Source organism: Cherax quadricarinatus, chromosome 11 (assembly GCF_038502225.1).
Source record: "Cherax quadricarinatus isolate ZL_2023a chromosome 11, ASM3850222v1, whole genome shotgun sequence".
Lineage (NCBI taxonomy): Eukaryota > Metazoa > Arthropoda > Malacostraca > Decapoda > Parastacidae > Cherax > Cherax quadricarinatus.
The window spans coordinates 45,542,839-45,562,036 of NC_091302.1; the positions used below are offsets into that span (position 1 = coordinate 45,542,839).

At 38.8% G+C, this 19,198-nt stretch overlaps 1 protein-coding gene across 7 annotated transcripts in view; it reads left to right on the forward strand.

Annotated features, from left to right (window-relative positions):
- Nucleotides 1-19,198, forward strand: part of HDAC4 (histone deacetylase 4) — a 779,940-nt gene that overhangs the window by 730,654 nt on the left and 30,088 nt on the right. For all 7 annotated transcript variants that reach the window (XM_070084058.1, XM_070084060.1, XM_070084063.1 and 4 more), the window contains 2 exons: nt 3,051-3,175; nt 14,881-15,100. In XM_070084058.1, coding sequence (XP_069940159.1) covers nt 3,051-3,175; nt 14,881-15,100 — 345 coding nt within the window. The remainder of the gene's footprint in view (nt 1-3,050; nt 3,176-14,880; nt 15,101-19,198) is intronic.

A 19,198-nucleotide genomic window follows, 5' to 3' on the forward strand; every position in this document is an offset into this window, starting at 1 on the left:
GAATAGTATGTGTGGGTGCGTTGGCCTGGTATGGTAGCCCGGCTGACTACCATACATACCACACTTGATTTTTTACAATAAATACTACTCATCTCACCCTATATTTTAAGGTAAGTAATGAGTGAACTGTATATACATTTTATCGCTCTGGGATGCTTAAATATCATAGAATAGTATGTGTGGGTGGGGTGGCCTGGTAAGGTAGCCTGGCTGATTACCATACATACCACACTTGATTTCTTACAATAAATACTACTTGTCTCACCCTAGATTAAGACTATAAATATTTTAAGGTAAGTAATGAGTGCACTATGTGTGTATTGTACTTTTTTATTGTTTTTTGATGCCTGGTTCTATTGCTAACTTAATATATGTTAGTGTAAACTTGTTATCTAGTGTTTGTATGCATTTATAAGTGGAAAAAAAGGGTGTTCCACTTTACGGCGGTTTCCGCTTTACGGCGGTAGCCTGGAACCTAACCTACCGTATAAGTGGGGCCCTGCTGTACTCTGATAATTATACTTTTGTGTACTTATACCTAAATATACTTATATACAGTGCTGGCATGCAGGTACACATTAAAATCACTAAGAGTGTCCCGGTACTCTTAACGGCATAGTAATAATGCTATTACGTAATAATAATCACTCTTGGGCACATTAATGTCTTATTTTAGGTTAATAGACATTTTCAATAATCCATCTATGATATTTTCTTCAAAATTATATAAGAAACATGTTACATAGCATATAAACATGCTATGGAGGTGTGGTTGTCAGGTGGAGGGAAAACATGTTTTCTCTGGTCCAGCATCAGAGAAAATGTGTATGAATCTGCGTTGGCCTAGTCACTCCCCATAACACACAAAGCTTTTGTTTACAGTTCTTAGTGTGAATTATTCATTACTTCTCCCTTTGTTTATGATGGCATCTAAAAGTAGCTGTTAGAAATAATTTAACTCAGTGAAACAAGGTACGTTGATGGTAATAATATGGCTCTGGACTGCATTAAATATTGTATAGCTATATAGGTAGGTGCAGCTATGTAGCCAGGCAGACTACATAGCTACATCTACTGGCTACATACACCTGACTTCCTACAAATAAGTGCTACTCACCTCTTGTCCTACATTAAGACTACAAATATTTTAAGGTAAGTAATGAGTGCTGTGTATTATTTTACTTTTTTATTGTGTTTTTAATGCCTAATTCTATTACTAACTTAATATAAGTTAGTGTAAACTTGTTGTCTGGCATTTATATGCATTTATAAGTGGAAAAAATGCCATTCTGCTTTCTGGCGATGTCTGCTTTCCAGCAGTAGCCTGGAACCTAACCTGCCGTGTAAGTGGGGCCCTGCTGTGTGGAGACCATGTTTGCCTTTTTCGAATTTTTTGGCAGTTGTTCTGAATGGAGAGATTGGTTGAATACCTTTGCTGTTGGGTTGCATATTGGTTCTGCACCTTCACTCAGCACCCATGGAGATGTTATCTAGTCCTATTGCTTTTGTTTAAACTCCTTAATAGTCTTGTCACTTATTCCTTTATTGTTCTGGTGCTCTCCATTATCTGTTGATCTGGTTTGAAATTAGAGCATTCTTGTAACTCATCACTTTCTTCTGTGAAAACCTCATTGAATCTTGTACTAAGCTCCTTGCATCTCTTTCATTCTCCATTAGCATCCCATCATCCTTCTTCAGCCTTATCACGTGGTCTTTTGCAGTGTTGTTTTTCTTGTGTGACTATCAAGTAACCTTAGCTCTGTTTTGGTTTTTGATGCTGTGTCATTTTCAGAATGACTTTCAGTTTTTCTTCTTATTCTTTTGTGTATTTATTTATTTATGGCTTCTTGCTTGTTCCCATTTTTTTTTTTTTTTTGCAGTTTGATTTGCTCCAATTTTTTTTCCAAGCCCTCTTGCCCCTTTCCTTGGCCTCTCTCTGCATTCCTGATTGAACCACGAGCTTTCTCTATATTTCTCGTTTCTTTTCTTCATTCTTGGAGCAAATCTTTCCTTTGCCTCTTGGCACTTTGTCCCTTTTACATCCATCCTTTTTTTGTATGTCTTTGCCCTCTATTTCTTTTTCCTATTGTACCTTTCAGAAGTTTCTCATCCCATTATAGTCCCTTTCCCTTTCCTTTTTGTTCTCCCATTTTACGTTACTTCCTCCATTTTTTCCCATTCCTACTTATACGACGTACTCAATGCATATAGAGGATCCAGTGCTGTAACTACTCAGTCACAAAACTTACAGCACCTCTGTGACATGGTAGTATCAGTGGCACCAACTGTGACCCTACTGTGTCTCACCTGTAGTGAGTGGTTATAGTGTTGATCCTCCTATAAGCATGGATCACGGTTTGAATCCCTATTCATTCTTCTATTTATTCATCAGCAGTTGTTCATTATGACTAATCCTGGATGTGTGGACTTTATGGCTTTTAGAGGTATGAGAATAGATGACAGTTGGGTCACAGTTGATGCTACTAATACATCTACAGTATGTCACAGATGTGATGTAAAATCATCCTCTTGTAAGCTCTGTGGCTGAGAGGCCACAGTGGGCCTTCTATAGCATGATCCATAGTTCGAGTCCTTATTCATTCTTCCATTTATTCACTGACATTTGTTTGTTATGACTTTATCTTGGGTGTATGTGTATATACAATATGTAAATTATTTTACATGTTATATGTTAGAGGCAGTAGTGAAATGCTGGGATGAATGATGCATAAAGTGTGTACTGGTTATATTTCTTAATAAAGTAGACATCATCATTTGCAGTATTTTGGGGTGTTACGTATTCTGTTTACAAAAATGCAGTAGAGTTACGAGGGTAGACAGGCCTATCAGTGATTCTTTTAAAATAACAAACAAATACTATTTACAACAGGGATTGCTCCAGGTTTATTTCTTTCTCACTTATTATAGCTAGTTAAGAATATTAGTTTTTCAATAGTGATTTCACAAAGTTTTTAAAAATTGCAAATAACTTGATAAACAGCAGTAACAGTGGATCTATTTCTAAAACTGCAAACCTCTCTTTTTGACAGATTCAGCCTTCACACCTCGTTCAGGTAGTCACATAGCTCGGCCTCTTTCTCGAGCTCTCAGTTCTCCACTTGTTACCCTCTCACCACAAGGATCACCACAGGAACCTATAAATATAAATAAGCAGGTAATTAGCTACACATGTTAAATTTATTTTTACAGTTTTCAAGATCTGAAAAGATAGTCTATAAGGTAAAACAAATACCCACAGATGTACAGTACAAAAAAAATTAGTATAGCGGACCTCTGGATTAAGACGTCACTGGAATAAGTAATAATTGAATAAGTAACATTTTTGCGTCAAAATACTGACTCGGTGAACGTCACTGAACCCGGTATAAGTCATTCGTGTCGGGGCCTGGGCTGCCCAGTGTACCACTGTTTACCAGCCAGTGAGGACGATCCCATGCATTCATACGATACATTTTGTATTATTCCATTCTTTTTAGTGCTTGTAAACTGCTAAATAAGTCACTGTGGGTCCAAAGAAAGCTTTTAGTGCCAGCCAGCCCTTTGGTAAAGGGCTGAGAGAGAGGGGAGAATGTGCCTTTTTCAGTGATTCTGCAATATATATGATGGTAAAGCAGCAGGAGTCGATAAAGGCTATAGCGCCAGCCAACGATAAAGTGTAGCATTAACTGTAGCAAGTAAGTTAAAGCAATTAATGGATAGAAAAAGGACAGCATGAACCTAACTCTTCCAATGTTGTTGGAGTTATATAGGGTGACTGACTGACAACACCGCCATCTCTAGTCTCTACAGCTGCTGCCGCCTCCACCACCACTATGTACGGCTTATGTCTCAGAGGCCCTTATACACCCAACAACAACAACTCAGCAACACTTGTGACATACTTAATGACATATTTTATTCATTCTAGAGTGTTTGTCATGTTTCTATGTTATTAATATTATTTATTATGTCATATTAGATGAATTGTGCTAGATAAATAAGCCTTAGAACTGATATTAGTGTCATATTGAAGGACTATCTTGTCCTGTCTCCCAGCACAATTCCTAACATACTCCAGAAACAGACCTCTCTGGAAAACTTTTTTGAGCGACAAGGGTCCAGTGACTCTCAAGCTGGTCCTAGTGTCATTAAAAAACAAAGGAGGGAAGTAACCCAGGATAAGGACTTGGTACCCGAAGTCTTTATGGACTGGGATTCCCCTTCCAAACAATTGTAAACTCCTCCATCCTCTCCTCTTCTCCCGTCTTCCATACATCACCATGTCTTCGATAGAGGTAAGTGTGATGTTGTTATTGTTTTATTCTTCATGTATCATTGTTTTGTGTGTAGGTAAATGTATATTTCATATAGAAATTTTTTTTAATACTTTTGAGTGTCTGAAACGGATTAATTGGATCTTCATTATTTCTTATGGGGAAAATTAATTCGGAATAAGTCAGATTCGGGATAAGTCACTCTTTCTGGAATGGATTAATTTCGTAGTCCGGGGATCCACTGTACTTCACTTTCCATTGTAAGCAGTATAATGTACATAATTAAGATGTGTGGAGGTAGTAGGCTGGTAGACAGCATCTGCCCAGGGAGATACTGCTGTTCTGTCTAGTGAGTGTGAAACAGAAACCTGTAATTGTTTTACATGATGGCAGGATTGCTGGTGTCTTTTTTCTGTCTTATAAAAATGCAAGGTTTCAGGTACGCCTTGTTACTTCTTACATTTAGGTCACACTACACATGCATGTACAAGCATATATATACACTCCCCTTTGGGTTTTCCTTACTAGTTCATGTTCTTGTTTATTTCCGCTTATCTCCATGAGTAAGTGGAACAGAATTCTTCCTCCGTAAGCCATGTGTGTTGTAAGAGGTGACTAAAATGCTTGGAGCAAGGGGCTAGTAACCTCTTCTCCTGTATATATTACTAAATTTAAAAGAAGAAACTTTCAGTTTTCTTTTTGGTCCACCTGGCCTTGGTGGGATATGGCCTGTTTGTTGAAAGAAGAATAATAAAGATGTGTACATCTTAAGCCTCTATCTGCATATTAGGAAGATGGAATTTGCTTGTTACCAAATAACACCGAGACTGTTTATATTCTGCACCATGATTTTCCAAAATTTATTTACAGTAAGTTCAGTACAAATTTACATTCAGGTTTCAAAATGTGGAAGATGCAGGATTCTTATTTAGTTTTCCTTTGCTGGATGTTCAGATGCATGACAAATAGAAAATTGAAAGTAAATGATTATCAATGGAAATTTTGGAATGCAGATTGGAGATTTTGGTTCCTTTGATTGTAGGATCAGTCAAAGTTTAGAGTGTTTACCTGGATTCTTAATTGTCATGTGTTGGGGATATCACCCAGATAGTTAAATCTTGCAATATCGTGTAATCTCTCTTGCAGTTACAAAGTAGCTTGACACACACACAGTATTTTGGTCCTTATCCATGTGTTTGTTTCTGCTTGAATTGATTTTTGCAGTTGTTTGTTTGAAGGTTTGCCTAATCACTTGCATAAAAGACATAAGTGTGTACTGAATCATGCAGTTAGACTGGTATTTTCGCTCCCAATTTGAGTTCCCATTAGTCCCCACTTGTATCAGCTGCTTTGTCTCCCTATCAGGGCAATAAATTTAATTTAGACTCTTATTAACATTTAAAGCCATTATGCTTGTACCTTTTGTACTGGACTAGGGAATGTTTCTACAAATTTCTGTTAACACTTTTAGACTGACAGCTTCATGCTGTTAGGGAAAGAAATTATCTGGAGAAAGCTTTTTTCTTATGTAGCTCCCACACTGTATGACAAGTTAGCAGCTGTTAACCCTTTGACTGTTAGTTACCATTTTGTCGCAAGCCCAATTCTGAACTGTCTTCCTGTGTCACAAAATATTAAAAAAAAATAAAAATTTCTTACTAAAATGTTAGAATTAATTTGCTGAGTGTTTTAAGCCTAAAAAAAAATTTTGTGATCAGTACTTACTGAGCTATAGAGGTGTAAAGTTGGCAGAAAATGAGCTGCGTATGGCAACAGTGGCGAATGCCGCTCACTCAGTAAACTTTTTTACTCCCATTCGAAGGTTTCTTGTTTTTTCCACTACTATATTTTTTCAGGCAACTTACGTGGCCTGTGAAACCAAAGTAAGGCGCAATGTACAGTGGTCCCTCGCTTTTCGTAGTTCTCGGGAATCATAGATTTCGGAAATCATAGGGATATTTTCGTATAAACATGGGCTCGCTAATCATAGGTTGACTCGTGAATAGTAGTTTGTCCGGGACGCGTACGCACGGTGTGAGCATGGGCGGCCTCCCTACCCAACCAGTCTGGCATTGTTTACCAGTGAGTGAAGGTCCCCTCACGTGCTCCTACAAAATATTTCATAATATTCCACTCATTTTAGTGCTTGCAAGTACTAAATAAGCTCAGAATCTTGCTGCAGAGGAGGAGGAAGAGAAATGGAAGAAGGTGCCTTCTTCAGAAATTAAAGAGATTTTTGCTATGTGGGGTAAGATGGAAAGCTTTATGGAGAAGCATCACCCTGACAAGGTTGTTGCAAGCCATGTTGGCAACATGTACAGTGACAAAGTCTTGGGAAATTTTAGGGAAGTGTTAGAGACGTCAGAAACAGAGCTCTCTCCACAGTTATTTTGCGAGACAGGACTCCAGTGACTCTCAAGGTGGTCCTAGTGGCATTAAGAAACAGAGAAGAGAAGCAACCCCAGAAAAGCAATTGGTACCTGAGGTGTTGATGGAAGGAGATTCCCCTTCCAAACTGTAAACAATCCAATCTCTCTCCTCCTCCAGTCTCCCATACACTAAGACGAATCTCCAATAAAGGTAAGTGTTATACTGTTAATGTTTCATTCACCATTTCCCATTGTATTGTTTATGTACTACATCTATACAGTGGACCCCCGGTTAACGATATTTTTTCACTCCAGAAGTATGTTCAGGTGCCAGTACTGACCGAATTTGTTCCCATAAGGAATATTGTGAAGTAGATTAGTCCATTTCAGACCCCCAAACATACACGTACAAACGCACTTACATAAATACACTTACATAATTGGTCGCATTCGGAGGTGATCGTTATACGGGGGTCCACTGTATTTCATGTAAAAAATATTTTTGTTTTAATACTTCTGGGTGTCAGGAACGGATTAATTGTATTTACATTATTTCTTATGGGGAAAATTGATTCGCAAATCGTAGATTTCGATAATAGTAGCAACTCCAGGAACGGATTAACTACGAGAAACGAGGGACCACTGTACATATATACACTCGTATGCAACACAATAAGCACACAAACATTCTCATCAGTATATTGTTTATAAAACTTGTTTACACAAGCAATACAAATTTTTTTTTATTATTATTGTTCTATAATATATATACAAATGTACAGTCACTGGACACTTTCCTAGAACTGCTGCAGCTTTTGGAATTTTTTGAAACATGGATATATGCACAGTGGTATTTTTACACTCCTCACACATAAAACGAGTGCTCTTTGTTTTTGTGGGCATTTTGTGGTATGTGCACAGACGTAACACCTCTTCTGAGCAGTTTTCTTGAAAGTAGTAGGAGGCACTTGTATGGGGTAGTGATCACCAGGCCTCAGACGAGAGGGTATGTGTTGATAATTTCGTGGGCGCTGGTCCATTGCAGGTATTGTTCCTTGGTACTTGAATATTATTTGTCTGACAACTGACAAACAAAATTCACCATATTTGGGTTTGTTGTTGGTCTTCAACTTATTCATATTATAAGCATTCAGCATGGAAATATCAAGAAGATGGAAAAGGAGTTTTATGAACCACTTATAACACTTGCGAACACAATCAGCAAACCCAATCTGCATGTCACATTTGTCCACTAAGTGCATATTGAGGTTGTAGTCCATCACAGCTGCAGATTTTAGAATGGGTTCATTGGTCTCTCTCTTCTGCCTGCCAGTGTCTGCCATTTCATGTCAGTGAACTGTCAACACTGTGACATCACGTTTGTCATGCCACCGAAATGCCATGTTGTCATTGGCAGCAAACGCCTGCACCAAGCTAAGAACTACCTGTAGAATTGGACCACTACTGAGAGGAGACTCGTATATTGACGATGAACAGTAAATGGGTGAAATTCTTAAGGCACACGGAATAGGAGGAGAAATTTTTTCCTGGGTAGAGGCATGGCTGACAAATAGGCAGCAGAGAGTTTGCATAAATGGGGAGAAATCAGAATGGGGGCACGTCACAAGCGGCATTCCTCAGGGGTCAGTGTTGGGCCTGTTGTTGTTCACAATTTACATAAACGACATAGATGAGGGAATAAATAGCGACATAAGCAAATTTGCTGATGACGCCAAAATAGGCCATCCAATTCATTCTAATGAGGACACTAGAGCACTCCAGGATGATTTGAATAGACTTGTGCAATGGTCGGAGAAGCAGCAGATGCAGTTTAATGTAGACAAATGCAAAGTTCTAAATGTTGGACAGGAAAATAACCATGCGACATATAAACTAAATAATGTAGATCTTAATACTACTGATTCCGAAAAGGATTTAGGAGTTCTGGTTAGCAGTAATCTAAAACCAAGACAACAGTGCATTAGTATTTGCAGTAAAGCTAACAGAATTCTTGGCTTCATATCTAGAAGTATAAATAATAGAAGTCCTCAGGTTGTTCTTCAACTCTATATATCCTTGGTTAGGCCTCATTTAGACTATGCTGCTCAGTTCTGGTCACCATATTACAGAATGGATATAAATACTCTGGAAAATGTACAGAGGAGGATGACAAAGATGATCCCATGTATCAGAAATCTTCCCTATGAGGATAGACTGAAGGCACTGAATCTGCACTCTCTCGAAAGGCGTAGAATTAGGGGGTATTTGATCGAGGTGTATAAATGGAAAACAGGAATAAATAAAGGGGATGTAAACAGTGTGCTGAAAATTTCCATCCAAGACAGGACTTGTAGCAATGGTTTCAAGTTGGAAAAATTCAGATTCAGGAAGGATACAGGAAAGCACTGGTTTGGTAATAGAGTTGTGGATGAGTGGAACAAACTCCCAAGTACAGTTATTGAGGCTAAAATGTTGTGTAGTTTTAAAAATAGGTTAGATAAATACATGAGTGGGTGTGGGTGGGCGTGAGTTGGACCTGACTAGCTTGTGCTGCTGGGTCTGGTGCCGTGCTCCTTCCTTGAGTGGAGGTGACCGCACTGGGTGGGTCATTGGGCTAATCCAGGGGGGGGGATGGACCTGCTCCGCATGGGTCAGTAGGCCTGTTGCAGTGTTCCTTCTTTCTTATGTTCTTAAAGAACAGTATGAGTCGGTGTTCAGCAACCCACTAAATGACAGCAAGGTAGATAATACAAAATTATTTTTCACTCAGGAAGAAGGCCACACAGACCAATTAACTGACAGTACAAACCCCATAGATTTCGAGAAAGAAATGGACATCATGCCCACTCACTCAGCACCTGGAGCAGATTCTTGGAATGCTCTATTTATAAAAAAGTGTCAAGTACCATTAGCACGAACACTCAGCATTCTTTGGAGGAAGAGCTTTGATCTACATGAAATACCGGAGGCCTTAAAGAGTGCAGACATAGCTCCTTTGCATAAGGGAGGTAGTAGAGCACTAGCTAAAAATTACAAACCAGTAGCCCTAACTTCTCACATAAAAATATTTGAAAGAGTGATGAGACGGCAGATTACAAATTTCATGGACCAACACAACCAGCATAACCCGAATCAGCGTGGTTTTAGAGCAGGATGATCATGCCTGTCACAGCTGCTGAACCATTATGGCAGAATTATGGAGGCATTGGAAGATGACCAAAATGCAGATGTGATTTACACAGATTTTGCAAAGGCGTTTGACAAATGCGATCATGGAGTGATAGCGTACAAAATGAAGGCCATGGGCATTACGGGGAAGGTAAGCAGATGGATTTTCGGGTTCCTAACACAGAACACAAAAAGTAGTAGTGAACAGGGCAAGATCTATCATCAGCGAGGTCAAAAGCTCAGTGCCCTAAGGCACTGTCCTGGCACCACTGCTGTTTCTCATCCTCATAGCAGACACAGATAAAAACACATGGCACACTTTTATATTATCATTTGCAGATGACACTAAAATAAGCATGAAAGTCACTATGGTAGAAGACATGGAAAAGGTACAGGAAGACATAAGCAGGGTTTTCCAGTGGGCACTGGAGAACAACATGACATTCAGTGGTATTAAGTTCCAGCTGCTTAGGTATGGAAAGAATGAAGAACTCAAAAGGAAAACTATATACAAAACTCAAGAGGGTCACCAAATAGAGCGTAAGGAACATGTAAAAGACTTGGGAACAATTATGTCAGTGGACCTTTCTTTTAAAGACCATAACAAGACAAAGATCACAACAGCCAGGAAGATGTGATGAATGGTTTTGAAAACCAAAAAGTTGAAGAATTGAGACACTTATGCAACATATGGGAATCTTTATTGAAGAAACGTTTTGCCATGCAGTGGCTTCATCAGTCTTATACAAAGCAGGAAGGTATAAGGAGAGGAGGAGTTTGAGGTAATCAGTCCCTCAGCCTGGAGTCAATGTGTTCAGTCCATCAATCTTGTAGAAAGTACAGCACAGGGCCGTAGCAGTGTCTTATATACTGTACTCAGGTGAGGCGAAGCAAGAGGCAGTGGGGTCATAGTGGAACCATCGACTAGTCTAAGTAGGTCTTCGTCCAAAGATGGACAAGTTTTGAAGAATTCTTTGTATCAAGATCCCATGATGATGCAGTGTCTGACAGATGTGATGAATGGTTTTCAAAACTGATAAGTTGAAGAATTAAGACACTTTTGTAATATATGGGAATCTTTAGTGGATGGTTCCACTATGACCTTGCCGCCTCCTGCTTCGCCTCACCTGATTACAGTATATAAACCACTGCTATGGCCCTGTGCTGTACTTTCTACAAGATTGATGGACTGAACACATCGACTACAGGCTGAGGGACTGATTACCTCAAACTCTTCCTCTCCTTATACCATCCTGCTTTGTATAAGACTGATGAAGTCACTGTGTGGCAAAACGTTTCTTCAATAAATATTCCCATATGTTGCATAAATGTTTAAATTCTTCAGCCAGGAAGATGACAGGGTGGGTATTGAGAACTGTCAAAACAAGGGAAATAATGCCGGTGGTGACACTTTTCAAATCACTAGTGCTCCCTCACTTAGAATATTGCTCAGTGCTTGTGGCCCCGTTCAAAACAGGAGAAATATTGGGGCTGGAACAAATACAGAGATTGTTTACAGCTCACATTGAGCCAGTAAAGCACCTAAACTATTGGGAATGCCTTCAAGTCTTGAACATGTACTCATTGGAGCAGAGGAGAGAGAGATACATGATAATATATACATGTACTTGGAAAGTACTCAAGGGCCTGGCCCCAAATCTGCACACTGCCATAACAACATACTGGAATGAGAGATATGGGAGGAAGTGCAAAATAAACTCAGTGAGGAGCAGGGGTGCAGTGGGGACAATAAGGGAACACTGTATCAACATCTGGGGTCCCAGACTATTCAACGTCTTACCAGAAGATATCAGAAACATGGCTGGAACAAGTGTAGAAGCCTTCAAGAGAAAACTGGACAAGTATCTTCACCAGGTGTCAGATTAACCAGGCTGTGATGGATATGTGGGGCAGTGGGTCACCAGAAGCAACAGCCTGGTTGACCTGGCAAGCAGCAGATGAGCCTGGCCCATGGCTGGGCTCAAAGAATAGATAAACTCTCAAAACTATGCAAAGGTGTATCAAAGGTACCTAACCTCTGTGAGTGCCTGCATCGAATCTAGGCATATGCTTACGATTTCCATGCACTGTGCCACACTTCTGTTATGTTCACTTGCAAGAAATCACTGAGTAAGGGGCTTGTGTACCAGTTATCAGTATATAATATATGCCTCTTACCAAGGCATGGTTCCATCATTGTTCTAACCACATCACCAGAGATACCCAATAACTTCCTGGTATCTCTCAATGTATTACTGCCAGTGTACACAATTATATCCAAAACCAGACCACTTTTGCAATCACACAGTACGAATAACATTATACCAAAGCGTTTCCTCTTGCTTGGTATATACTGCTTGAACGACAGTCTGCCTTTGAACAAAATCAAAGACTCATCAATAACAGGCTTCCTGAAGGGATAAAATACATACAGCACTTTTGTTTCAGGTACATAAACACATTCCTGATCTTATATAACCTGTCGTTTCTATCAGGCCTTTTTTGTCTGAGAAGTGTACCATATGTAACAGTAGCAGAAATCAGTTCACTGGTATAATATCACTAAAACCTGGGGTTGAAATCGGGCAGTCTGTCAACCAGTATGTGGTGATAGCATGCTTATACACATGTGGCATAAGCATTATTGTGGCAAAGAACAGGTACAGCTCTGTCACAGTTGTGTCCTTACACTGGTGTAGCCATGACCTTGGTGAAAGAATTGTGTTTGCCATGGTGTACTCGTAGTATGTGTTGCTTTCCCTGACAATAATTTCCATCAGGGGTTCATCGAAGAATAACTGAAAGCATTTCAGTTCAGTGGCATTGTTCCCAAGTGTACACGATGGCCGTATTCCACTTTGTGTTTCATCAAAGTCATGGGGACTGGGAACAAAATTCGCACCTTCCTGGCAATCCCAGATGCGGTCTGCTGGTTGGTATTGGATATTGACAGGTGGTTGTGGTTGTGCAGGTTGTGGGAGTGTGGGGGTGGTTGAGGCTGGTTGTGGCTGTGCTGAGTTACCAGCGTGGTTAGGAGCGTGGCTCGCTGCTGGTGCCACATGATTCGTGCCACCACCACCACCACCTGCTTCCCCACGCACTTTACACATCCCCATTGTAACAATATCATCATGTTCACTATCAGTTCATGGTGTAGGGCCACGAAGATTTACTCCTTTTCCTTGGAATAACATATGGCACACAACCAGAACGCATGCTGCTTCGTACATACTGCCGCTTCACTGGAGAATTTTCCCCCTCACTGTCACAACTCGAACTGCTTTCAATAGCTTGGAAATCACTATCACTATTACTTTCACTGCTCACATCCGAATCCTGTACGTGGGGAATTAGTTTCCTCTTTTATCCTGGTACAGGTGAACGTGAATGAGACGGACCAGCCCCAGAGGTGAAAGGTTGTGGGTCATCTGGGTTTTCATCACTAATTATGTTATCCTGGGCACTGCTTTCGGTCACACCCTCCTGAAAACCATGGAATTCACTTTCACTGGCACTTCCATCACTGTTAGAACTATAACTTGAGAACAGCTTTCTCCCGCTTGATTTGAAGTCACTAGAATTTACGTATGTTAATACGTCAAAAACATTGGCTCGTAATTGTATATATACGACCAAAACAATCAAAAGGTTAAGATTGCTGGTTTTTTCTTTGTCTAATTAAGTTGTAATGTTATGTAAATGGATATTTGCAACTTATTGAAGCATTAAGGCATATTTCACCACCAGGGACTGTTAAGTTATGTATATGGCCATTTACCTAACTATTGATAGTATTACAACCAATAATTATACAAATATGCAAGATTCCAGGTAAATCTTACAAACTTCTATTTACATTCAGTATACATTTACCTTTATGTTTTTCCCTGTTTTTAATAATTCTTTTTCCTATAATTTGGTATATCCTTTCCAGTTTAGTTAGCCTCATCAAACACCGTGCTGCAAGGATGATGATCCTTGGAAACATTAACAAATAAAACATAAATTCAAATGTTTATTTCCTTGTAAAGCTTACAGTGTGCATTTTTTTTCCCATCATTGCTTCTATATCCTTTCTAAACCCAAATTTTTTCCAACTTGAACTCATTGCTATGAGTCCTGTCTTGTTAGATTTTTTAGCACATTATTTACATCCCTTTATTCCTGTTTTCCATTTATACATCTCAGTCATATTCCTCCTAATTCAGCATCTTTCTAGAGAGTGCAGATTCAGTGCTCAGTCTGTACTCTTAGAAAAGATTTCTGATACATGGGATCAACTTTGTCATCTTTCTCTGTATGTTTTCCAGCTCATTTATGTCCATTCTGAAATACAGGGTTAGACAGGTACCAGTGCAGGAGTACTCCTTGGGAAATCAACAATTTGTGACATTAAAAATACAGTGGACCCCCGGTTAACGATATTTTTTCACTCCAGAAGTATGTTCAGGTGCCAGTACTGACCGAATTTGTTCCCATAAGAAATATTGTGAAGTAGATTAGTCCATTTCAGACCCCCAAACATACACGTACAAACGCACTTACATAAATACACTTACATAATTGGTCGCATTCGGAGGTAATCGTTATGCGGGAGTCCACTGTATTTGGTAAACATCAATAAATTTAGCATAAACATTGAACTTGATAGCGTTAAGAAGTACAAAGGTATTCCAACTGATCTGAATAGGTAAATATGTTTTCAGGTCACAGTGGCCTGATTGTGAAATATTTTCTTTGAAATATCCATCAGGTTTTCATATACAGTATATAGATCCTCTTGAACAGTTACAGGCAGACTGAATAAATGGTGGTTAGGTAAGACACATGTGCAACACTTAGGTATCTTTATTTCGAAACGTCTCGCCTACAAAGTAGGCTTCTTCACTCGAGTGCAGAAAAGTTGGTAGAAGCAGATGTGAAGACAATGTAATCAGTGTAAATGGTGTTTCCCTTTAGAGTATATTGTACTTCTTGTTGTATATTATAATTTCTCCAGATTCCAGGTGCAATTAATCTCATGAGTGGATGTAACAAATCCCTATGTTTTTTGTGTTATTTTCCTCCAGGGAGCAACAACGGGTTTTGCCTACGACAATGTGATGCTGAAACACCAATGTATCTGCGGTGATAACTCTCACCATCCTGAACATGGAGGTCGCCTACAGTCAATAATGGCCAGATTGCAAGAGACAGGGTTAATTCATCGCTGCCATAGACTAAGGACAAGAAAAGCTTCTTTAGAAGAAATTCAGTCATGCCACAGTGAGGCACACACACTCTTGTTTGGTAGGTTATATACCACTCTGTACTTATTTGACTTCATTTGGATGTCTCATTTGTTTATCACTGTAGAAAAAAGTGTTGCTCTATGTTCGTAATTCTCATTAATCATCCAAGTAAGGAAATTAGATTAAAGCCAATAATAACCCAACAAAAAGCGGCAGTAAGAATAATCACTAAATCCCATCCCTGGCAACACCCCCCCCCACTCTTCACAGATCTAAACTTACTCCCTGTTCAGTACATCCACACTTACTACTGTGCAATCTACATCTACAGGACCTTAAATTCCAATATTAACCTTGACCTAAAATGCTTTCTTGATAGTTGTGACAGAACCCACAGGCATAACACCAGACACAAACATCTCTATGACATTCCCTGTGTCCGACTAAACTTTTACAAAAATTCAATATATGTCAAAGGCCCTAAAATCTGGAACACCCTACCTGAAAACTCTAGAACTGCAGACACATTCATCACCTTCAAAACTACCATTAGAAAACATCTTATCTCCCTGATACAACCCGTCAACTAATTACACGAATACCACCTGGTGGTTCACACTTACACTCACTCACCCATTTGACCATAAACAGAAATATCAATCTCAATCTCAAAATAATGAATCCTAACTAGTCATAAGTTGGCCTGTGATACTCCAGTACTGAAACTATGTATTGTGCCAAAACAAAAGCATTCACATTGCTAAACTCACAAACTAGTATTTAGTCACTTAGCCATAATACCAACTTACCTCATAATTTGCAATATTTTAAATTTAAGAATTAATCTAAGTCTGCCCGAAATGCCTAGCCATGCTAGGCGTTCTAGTGGCACCTTCTGTAATTAGTACTTTACTACATGTAAACCACACAATAACCAAATTCTGTAAACTCAGCATTGTAATCCCTATAGAGAATAACCTTTGAATTTGAATTTGAATTTGAAAAGAAGTGGCCTGTAACATAAAGTGTACATCAACATTTTCAACCCATGAGCATTCCTCTACCCCAAATGGGGTATATTTCTAGGCCTAGTTTAAGCATTTACAGACCCTAATTAATGCACAGAAAATTCTCAAGATTGCTGCGAGCCAATAAAGCAGTTCTTTGCCATCCTTAAGTAATAAATCAAATGAAATGATGCATTGAGATGTGAAGTAGTGTAATTCTAGGTCTGGAAGAGTGTTTCCCAATTGTTCACAATTGCTTGTAAATATAAATAATGACTGGGTTCATTTTAAAAAATTCATAAAATAACTTATTAAAGGTATGGTGAAAGTTCTTCTTTTTCAACAAACTGGCCGTATCCCACCGAAGGAGAGTGGCCCAAAAAGAAAAACAAAGTTTCTCTTTTTAACTTTAATAATGTATACAAGAGAAGGGGTTACTATACCCTTGCTCCCAGCATTTTAGTCGCCTCTTACAAGACACGTGGCCTACAGAGGAAGAATTTTGTTCAACACACCCATGGAGATGAGAGGGAATAAACAAAAAGAAGAACTTGTAAGGAATGAGAAGAAAGCCCAGAGGGGTATGGATATAGTATACACTTGTACATGCAAGCGTGGTGACACCTAAGTGTAAGCAGAAGTAGCAAAATGGTAGGTACCTGAAATCTTGCATGTTTATGAGACAGAAAAAAGACACCAGCAATCCTACCATCGTGTAAAACAATTACAGGCTTCCGTTTCACAGAAAAAAGACACCAGCAATCCTACCATCGTGTAAAACAATTACAGGCTTCCGTTTCACACTCACTTGGCAGGATGGTAGTACCTCCCTGGGCAGCTGCTGTTTACCAACCTACTACCTAGAACAATTCAAATTATTCCCCAAAATTCGTTTACATATATGACTCATGATTCACTGTTATGGTGTTTACATCCTCCGTGATCTCTGCATCTCTCGATTATGTCTGGAAATTTTACAGTGTTTCAAGTGTTTTCAAGTTATTGCATATTTTATTTATATTCTTTTTGTATTACAATGACATCTAAGGGTAGCTTTGATAAAAAGAGAACTTGTAAGGCTCTTATTTTCAGTGCAAAGTTAGAAATGATTAAACGAGGTGGGCAAGGTACGTATGTCTGTGGCTGAGATAGTACTGAGATACTACTGACAGTTGTACTTGTGTGTACCTGTACCTAAATAAACTTACTGTGCTAAGAGTGTCTCACTAGTGTTGATGACACAATAAGCATAATAATGATAATCACTCTGGGGCACATTAATTGTCATATATTATGTTGTTATAAACATTTTCATTAATCCATCTATAACTTTTCAAAATTATATAAGAAACACACTACATAACACATAAAAGAAATGCAAATTAACACAGTTGTGAGGTGTGGTAGTCGGGCAGGCACAAAGGAGTTTATGACAATAGTTACTGTAACATATTTTTTTTCTAGTAAGTAAGTAAGTAAGTTTATTCAGGTATACACAAATACAGTTATATAGAATTATCATACATAGCAGCATATGTGTAAAGTACCTAGGATAACCCAAAAAAGTCAGACAGAGTGACTTATTTCCATTGGGGTCCTTTTACCTTATTATTATAAAATAAAGGTGATAATATCTTCTTATTGTGCAAGGGGCTAGTAACCTCTTCTCCTGTATATATTACTAAATGTAAAAGGAGAAACTTTCGTTTTTCCTTTTGGGCCACCCCGCCTTGGTGGGATACGGCCGGTGTGTTGAAAGAAGAAAGATCTTCTTATTATTCTATAATGGAGATAACATCTTATTATCATACTAAAAAGACTATTTACTTCACGAGGGTCATTAAGACTATCTACAATACGAGGGTCATTACTAGGAATAAGGTAAAATTACACGTGTGTTAGCTAAAACAATAAAACATCATTCCCCTCCCTTTCTGTAGCTACATTCATCAGACACCTTTTGGCAGTCTTCTTGAACTGGTTCATGCTATGACTGGCTTTGACATGTGCGGGCAATCTGTTCCATTCTTTTTTTGCTGTACAATAAAAGGTGTTTGAAGCCTGGCCACTGACTGTGGGTACTACAAAGTTGTGCTCTCTCCCCCTAGTACTATGATTACTTTAGTTCCCAACCTTGACAAAATTGGCAGCAAGATATTCTGGACACTGTTTGTGAGCAATTTTAAATACATGATTTAACTTCAGTTGTTTTACTCTGTCTTCAACATTCAGCATATCCAAATGCTGTAATTCATCCTGGCCTTCATGTTCTCTTGGACCTAGGTCCAGGATGAATCTTATCATTTTGTTCTGGGTGATTTGTAGTCTTATCTTTCAGTTTTTTGTCAAGGCAGAGTACCATGAAGAGCAAGCGTAATCCATATGGCATTGTATAAGGGCTAGACATAGGGTCCTGCGAGCCTCAGTAGGTAGACACTGTGCTTGTCTATAGCAGAATTTCAGTCTGGCATTTACTTTCTTTACTACATTGTTCCCTATCAATTCTCCTGACATGCATGGGTCAAAGGGGATTTCCAGATATTTTAATGAGAAAACTGAAGTGATGGGCTCCCCATTACACTGGACATTAAAATTATATTTACATTACTCAGTTTATGTTTCGTGCCAAAGAGAATGGCTTCAGTTTTCCCGAGGTGTAATGATAGTTTGTTGTCTACTAACCATTTGCTGCAGGACTCCAGTTCCAGTGTTAATACATTAGTATAGCATTACTGGGAGGTAACTAGAAAAACATTCCTTTCATTTGCCTTCACTCATAAATAGTGTCACTCTCAAAAGGGTATGTTGCATGACAATGGGAATGTTGCTGTTATGTATTCTACTGCACCAACATGAAGACAACTTGTACATAATGTAAAGTGTTTATACTGTGGGAAAAATGCTTCACAATCATATGCATAATGCCAGCTGAACACACAAAAGCATCCAGTAGACAGGTATGAAATACATATCCATCTGACCGCCCACCCAAAATACTGACACCACACATACATTTATGGAGCACACCCAAGGGTGTTTAATCATAATAATAATAATAATAATAATTATAATAATTATAATTTTATAATAATAATACAATGGACCCCCGCCTTACAAACGCATCGCCTTATGGTAATTCTGCCGTACGA